The 8,230-nt window shown below is 40.7% G+C and overlaps 1 protein-coding gene across 1 annotated transcript; it reads right to left on the minus strand.

Annotated features, from left to right (window-relative positions):
- Nucleotides 1-306: 306 nt before the first annotated feature.
- LOC138905896 (uncharacterized) lies at nt 307-666 on the minus strand. The gene has a single exon (XM_070194411.1). It carries the CDS (start codon nt 664-666, stop codon nt 307-309), a length of 360 nt encoding a protein of 119 aa, XP_070050512.1.
- Nucleotides 667-8,230: the final 7,564 nt, after the last annotated feature.

An 8,230-nucleotide genomic window follows, 5' to 3' on the forward strand; every position in this document is an offset into this window, starting at 1 on the left:
AGTGCAGGTGCCTCAGCAGTGGTGTCTGTAACTCGGACCAAATGGTAAATACACCCCTTGTTGATCATCTTCGTGGCCTTGAGGTAAGAAATAAACCTACCCTCGGCACCACATTCTCCCCCTTCCATTCAACAACTGGCTCATTAGGAAATTCAAACCTCATAGTTCTAGTTCACAGTCGAGCTTAGAAAAACATGAATAAAGCCAATCCATTCCCATAATTACATCAAAATCAACCATCCCCAATTCAATGAGATCGACCACGGTATCCCGACCATGCACCATGACAACACAACGCCTATAAACTCATGCAGCCACAATAGACTCGCTAACCGGAGTAGATATAGAGAACAGCTCAAGAAGCTGTTCCGGTTCTATCCCAAATTCCGTAGCATCATAAGGGGTAACATAGGACAAGGTGGAACCGGGATCAATAAGAGCATATACATCATGAGTTTGGACAGTCAATATACCTGTGATAACATCTGGAGAAGCCTCTGCATTCTGGCGACCGCTCATAGCATAGAAACGGCTGGGTCCTCCTAAACTCTGTGCACCACCCCAAGCTGCACCACGCCCCGCTGGTTCTGGACTACCTCGAGTTGGAGGGGGTGCTAAAGATGCAGCAACTGCAGAACCGGATGTCTGTGTTGTGCCCTTGCCCATACCCTGGTGGGTTGAACGGTACTCCCTCTGAATATGGCCCCTCAATCCGCACCCGTAACATATAGGTAAGACCATATAGCAGATCCCCAAGTGCATCTTCCCACACCTAGGGCATGGGGGTCTTCGCTGCTGCTGGAATCTCCCTCCTAATCAGCCATGTTGGTGGGGTCCCCTGCTGCGCTGATTGGGCCTGAAACGACTCCCCTGCTGCTGACTGGGCCCTGCTGGCGGTGCACTGGCTGAAGACTGAGCAACAGACTGGGATGACCCTGATGACCCACCCCTAAAGGCTGACCTCTCCCCACCAAATGACTCCCCAACGTTGCCCGCGGACCGGGCCTTGCATGTACCCTCTTGCTCCATTATGTTCTTCAACTTACGGTTCTCTCTAGCTTGAGCAAATGCTACAATACTCCCATAGTTCATATCTAAATTCAAGGCAGTTGTAGCGGCGTCATTGATAACCAAGGGGCTAAGGCCCTACACAAACTGGCGCACTCTAGCCTCCATAGTAGGCTACATGAGAATGGCATATTTTGACAGGCAACATGATACTCTCACACACTCCTACTCCCTTGCTTAAGATTCTCAAACTCTGTGGCACAGGCTGCCCTAGTCTCGACAGGCAAGAAATGGTCAATAAAGGTATCAGCAAACTCACTCCATCTCGCTGGAGGGCTCCCCTCCTCCCAAGAATCCTCCCACAGCTCAAACCAAAAATAGGCCACCCCTTTCAGGCGGTAGGCGGCCAACTCCACTCCCTCCGTCTCAGTAGCGCGCATAACCCGGAGAGTCTTATGTATATCATCAATGAAGTCCTATGGTTCCTCCTCGGGATTAGCACCCGTGAACACAGGAGGATCCAACTGCAGAAACCTATTCACCCTGGAACCACTAGAATCCCCTTGTTGGCTAGAAGATGTGGGTGCAACATTCGACCTTTGGGCCTGAGAAACCACTATCTGAGTCAGCATCTTAATAGCTCCCATAAGATCCCCATCAGAAGTACCAGAGCCGGAAGCTGGGGCTGGAGGTGGAATCGGAATATCAGGTGGAGGAACTGTCGCACCCTCAGTAGTTGTAGGAACTGGTGTGGCCTGGGCCGGTGTAGTGGAATCAGGTAGTGTAGCAGTCGGGGTATTATCCTCACCCCTCGGGTATTCACCTGCCTCACCAAGTAAAGGGTCAACTGCCACTCCCAAGGCGGCATTGGCTCCTTGGTTAGTTCTTGCTCTCTTCTTAGGTGCCATATACTGAAAGTTAAAGGAATGTACGAGTTAGAAGAGGAACAGTTGCACAATTAGTTTCATCGCATGATCCAGAATATCAAAGAAGGGTATTATTTCTAAATGTCCAAGTAGCCTCCAACTTATAGATGTGGTCGAGAACACACCGATAAGAATGACTCTACCATACACGGCTCCGAGACATCCTAGGACACTTTAAAACCTTAGGCTCTGATACCAAGTTTGTCACGCCCCAACCTCGGGAAGCGCGATCGACGCTCAACCGAGTGAACCCGGTTAAGCAAGCCTGTTTGATACTTTCTACTCAATTAACCCATGATCGAGAAAAGATATGATTTCATTAATTATACAGTAGGAATCCCATTCATACAATCCTAAATCGTTTTATTAGTCATTGCGCCTTTAAGTCTCAAAATACACATTTCTTATAGTTCGAGTGGAATAAGTGATCAAACACAACATAACTTGTTTAATATTTCCAACAACCATATACAACCCACATAGCGTCTACGAAGCCTCTAAAGATACAGAAGAGAGTAAATATGGCGCCGGCAATAAGGCCCCGGTTGTACCTCAAAAAGTGACCATAATATAAATAAAAGGTATAATACATGACCCCGGAATGAAGTGGGGCTCACCGAGTCCGCTAAGAAGAGGATGCAGCACTAACTGTGATCAGCATTGTCTGCTATGTAACCACCTGCATCCATTTAAAGATGCAGCGCCCCCGGCAAAAGGGACGTTAGTACCGTCGAATAGCACTAGTATGTATAGCTAAACACCAACTCAATAGAATGAATAATAATACAGGAGGAACTGTCAAAAATTCAATAAGAGCTTTCAAATAATATTAAAACATCAATTTAAAGGTCACATAAGTTTTCAAGTCAACTTCCACATTATTAGGTTGGGTGATCTTTAGTGTCGATATTCCACAATTCATAATGCCTCCATATTCTTACACGGAATCCGATGTCGGCCCGATTGGCTAGGTCATCTCATTTGAGACATAAACTATAACCACAATGTCAATTATCATTTCCATTACAGTACTACCATGTGTATGGCATGGCGTCCGATCACGACCCGATCGGCTAGGCCGTCTTGTCACGACCCAAACCGATGGGCCGTGACGGGTACCCGGTATCTTACTCAACCGAGTACCAACATAACGTATCTTTTCATATCATACTATCATAGATAACTGAGCCGGAAAGTCTACCGTGAGATAAGTAGAATACAACATGAAATACCAACTTATACTTAAGACATACGAGCCTACAAGGCCAAAATGAGCACTCTTACACTGAACATAGGTCGACAAGGCCATACAATCTTTCATATACATGACATCTGTCTACAAGACTCTAAGAGTACATAAACATCATAAAGGTCGAGATAGAGCCCCGCCATACCAATCAACACATGTTCTAATCATACTGAACAAATAGCAACTCTGGAGCAAATGGAGCGCACCAACACCTTCCGCTGAGCTGATAACCTACTTGGAGGACTCTTATCTTGTCCAACGGGACCTGCGGGCATGAAACGCAGCTTTCCCAGGCAAAAGAGACGTCAGTACAAATAATGTACCGAGTATGTAAGGAATGAAAATCAGTAAATAATAGACATGAGAGAAACATGGAGTAAGAGACTCAACATGTAAGTCTGAATAACTATGTGAATCATTAATATTTACAATGCCATGCATATGCATATAAATGTCATACCATGCATAGGTATATGCATACAGAACATCATCAAGCCTCTGAGGACATCCCATTATATCATCTCGGCCACTGTGGACAAATCATCAACGTATACCAATTGATCAAGTGGTGGTGCGTATATAACGCTGTAACCTTTTCCAATATCCCATATACATATAATATACACGTATATAACGCCATCTGGTCATGGGTCAATGTACATGTATAAATGAATGAAATGTATAAAAAAAAATATTAATAAGATCAATATACCTTTAGGATAAACTTTATCAACTACGTATTTTTTTCTGAGACCCATGAACAAAAGATATAACAATGTCACGTGGGGAATCAAGAATATAGACACCCCTAATATTTCTATGAATAGAGTCATTTATGGAAGTTGTGCATTTTCTCATTTCGTTTGTGTCGTAGAGATCATGCCAAAAGGAAAGAAGGGATAGCCTTAACATACCTGAGCCGATTTTTTTGACAATCCCTCTAACACATGTCTTTTGCGAAAACACGTAACGACGGATTGAAGTACGAAAAAATGCGTATGATGTTCTTGATAAAAATTGTATCGTACTCTCTTAGAATTACAAGTCCCGTTGCTATTACATTACCTAATCTCGTATGAATTTTGTTGAAGCAATTTGCCATAGCAGATCCGTATGATATCTTTCTCAAATGAAATTGATCAAAATCTTTCATGACCTTTGTTGAACTGAATTACGTTGCCAAGATGTTTAAGGAATTTTTGGTTGAATTCTTGTTGAAGCAGAATGTTACTAAGTTGCCTATTTTTAATATAAGTACTCATGTTGCTAATGAAGTTCACCTTGCTGAAGCCTTTCACATAGATGTAATACATCTTTAGTTTGAATTTAGAGATGGATTTTAAGTCTTAGTGGTGTGGGGCCCACCTTTCAAGACTTGGTGTCACATATCTTCTTTAAAATGTGCCACCTTTCCACTTAATTCAATAGTCATTATATGACATAGTGGGCTGCCACGTTTGGGAGCTTAATCAAACTTATCCAATAATTATCCACATAATTCTTTAATTGATTTGTTAATCCCACATTAATTCATAATTATCCAATTATTCACATAATTAAGAATTATCTCAAATTATTTAAAATACCACTCACTTTTAACACACTTTGTACACCTTACTATTATGGTCATGTGGTACCTTGTATGGCACTAGTCCATAAATACCGGGTATTATAGCTCGGACCGTATTTTATCTCAAAATGATAAACCTCGACGAAACTTATTTTCTTCGATTCGCTTACCCTCTCACCTTCACAAATTTACTTATCACTTGTTTGAAATAGCGTAGTGCTTATAATCTCAAAATAATCTCATTCCCAAACTTACGTTGGTTAACTTACGACAAAACATTAACGTACAAAAATGAGGGATGTAACATCTCATTTTCGAGATTTTATCAATTTATTTATGGCGTATTTTCATGTACGAAAAATATGGGGTGTAACATCATTCCCCCTCCCCCCCCCCCTCTTTGGAACATTCATCCTCGAATATTGATTGATGCACTTACCATTATCATAACCTATGGTTCTTGGGAATACTTTAGTACTCTTCTTGTCATCAAGGCAACTGTTCTGTGAATGAATCCATATTCCAGGGCATTCCCCCCTTAGGACTCCTTCTCACACCATGACTTATAGTCGGAATCCTTCTAATGTCTGTTGCTACCTTTTATCATGCAGCAAGTACGACTGTGACCTTGTGTGCACGCCTATGCTACTCTTCTCTCCTTTTTCCTCTATCTTTTAGCCAATCTCTAGGTCTCACTTTGTAAACATATATAGAGCTTGACAAGATGTCCCTCTGGGCATCTATAGGTATACTTGAAATTCTTTGCTCGGTACTTTGTCGAACTTATGACTATTGCCATATCTTATTTCATAGCACCGGTTATCCATCTGTATGATTTTACTGCATCTAGGTAGGTCATACTACACCATAATTCTTACCTCGATTTATCATTACTGAGGTCTGCTACCAAACTCCAGGTTACTCTCGTTGCTTATCCTATATGTATAAGTCTAAGTCCTTTAATGCTTCCTCATTACTGTCCATCTTAAGAATGGCGACCTAATCTCATCTCATACTTTGTGACTTTTGTCCATCCGTTGTTGATTCACCTCCATATTGATCTAAAATATACCACTGATAACTTGAAACCTCTTACGTAATCACTAGGGCTCACGTTGCATCGTGGAACATTTGAAGTAATTAGACTGATCCACCTAGGGGCGATACTATACTTCCATAACTGTATTTCATAGCATCCCAATATGATTCACCTTACGTGGCTATTTTAATCCTGTACAATTCATGAAATCATTACTCAATCGAAGGCCCAAACATTATCCTTCATCTATCACAATTACACCCTCATTCTACTATCAGGGTAATATTCAATTTCTTCTAAATGCTACTAGTCTTAGACTCATTTGAGTTCATTCAGGCTATACTGAGATTTCTATGACTTAGAGAAACCATAAGCTCTCTTTTTTTCATGGGCTTAATCCTGAGGACTTATCTATTCTCGTTACCTTCTCACTCGCCCTTTCTTATCCTTATTCCTATCTTCCTAAAACCTTGTCGCTTACTTTAGCTTGTGACCTATACATATATATTTATTCTACTCGCAACCTCCCTTCAACTTGCTTGCACCACATATTTCCTTATGTTATTCTGGAACATCAAGCGAGACATCACATTGTCTCAAACTCTTCTTTACTCTCTTAACTAAACCTTTCGATACCTAGAAACCATAGGCTGGAAGGTATGCCATTGACGACGCTGCTATCATTCCTGGATACTGAATCCCAGCGCTTCTAGCCTTCTATCCGAAGTATGGACTATTCACAACCTTCCTTTACCTTATTTGCCTTAAAATTCTGCATCACATCTTTTATCTTTTTCATCACCTTCCTTCCACATAGGTATAATTCACATCCACAACTTGAAGCTCTATTATAATACTTGCACCTTTGGTGCATACACAGTCCGGTGTGAGCTTCATACTGACTTCTTATAAGGCTGGTACTTTTCTAACTGGATTTATCGTAGAGCCGTTATAGAATATGGTCGTTGTACTATCTCTCTTGTACCTATAATATTAGAGTAAGTCTCCAATGTTCTTAATCATGATTTCTATTTTTTGGGTCTAATAATCAAACTACTGATTATTTGGTTGATGTAACTCTTTAGTTTCTTCTTCCTTCTGATCAGCCTTCATGTAGGCTTGAGCTATCTTCCAATCTGCGGCTCCTGATATTAGTTATTACTTTAGCCTTTCATAGACACTATGGAATATCTGTGATACCATCATCTAACAATTCAATCCCCTGTCTATGACCTGGACTCAATTCTTTCTTTTATCTTATACTAGAGTCTTCTATAGCTGTATGATTATCAACATACATGCTGCATGGATAATACTCTGAAATCTTGAGTGTGTTCATAATGTAACTAACTCTGGATCATTGATCGAATAATTCCTTTCGTTCCATCTCAGCTTTTTTTAAACGTAAGCAATTACTTTTTCTGGTCTTTCTGCTCCCTTGTTGCGCGCATACTTAGCTTATCTTAGTTCCCATGCATGTCAGAATTTTGTCCAATTCATATGGTATCGAATATTAATTTTGGTTTTATTTCCTGCTCACTAGCCAAGCTAGGTGCCACTTCCTTATGGAGTGCATACAATGTTGTTGTGAGACTGTTGTTACAAGACAATTTCCTCTTTTGGTCATTATGCTTAGGTTGAAGCCTTCTTCCTTATTTCCTCAACTAGTCTTTCGTTGTAGTATTTAGGGAGAACTTCTGGATTTTGTAAACTTACAAGATTATCACATCATATACTTGATGAAAATTTTGATGTTCTTCCCCGCCTATAATTATCTGTAGTTACTTATTTCCACGCCATTGTGCTTGTAGGGTTGCTTCTGAACTAATATTTTGACTGTCTTTCCAGTGGCATTCTTTTTTATTTACTTTTAACTACCCCAACTCCTATCTGAATATATCTCAAGGATCACGAGACCAAATTCCCTATGTTGGGGTTCACTATGTTCGACTTGCACAATCTGTTGATTTGTTTGTATCCTCTTGTTTAGCCATAACTAGGCTCTTCCTGAATCAACTACTAACTACCCGTTGGCCCATTCTCATATCAATATTTCGCGTAATTGTTCTTGGGTTATTTCTTTTATCTTAACTTACTTTTGACGTTGGTTCCTTATCTATCAATAACATCTCGGGTAGGAACCCTTACTTCCTCTCTTTGACGTCATGCTTGCATAATGTTCTGGAATCATAGCATATCTGTAGGATTTGAATAAGTGCAATCTCATCCCTTTCTCATTTTTATCGCATTCTTCCTTTACCATTCCATAGTTACTAGAACCATTTAATTCTAAGCACACTATATTCCCCCCTTTAGGGGAGCACTAAGATTTAGTGCAACGATGATCTACGTATAGATGTTTTACCTTTTCTTCTTTGGCATCTTTTCACATCATCGATGATCCTTACTTGCCTCGCGGTAATCCTTTTGTATCAAGG

The sequence above is a fragment of the Nicotiana tomentosiformis genome, chromosome 2 (assembly GCF_000390325.3).
Source record: "Nicotiana tomentosiformis chromosome 2, ASM39032v3, whole genome shotgun sequence".
Classification (NCBI taxonomy): domain Eukaryota; kingdom Viridiplantae; phylum Streptophyta; class Magnoliopsida; order Solanales; family Solanaceae; genus Nicotiana; species Nicotiana tomentosiformis.

What these genes read in the sequence shown, in the direction of transcription:
- LOC138905896 (XM_070194411.1), bottom strand. Translation starts at nt 666, where the DNA reads ATGGGCAAGGGCACAACACAGACATCCGGTTCTGCAGTTGCTGCATCT.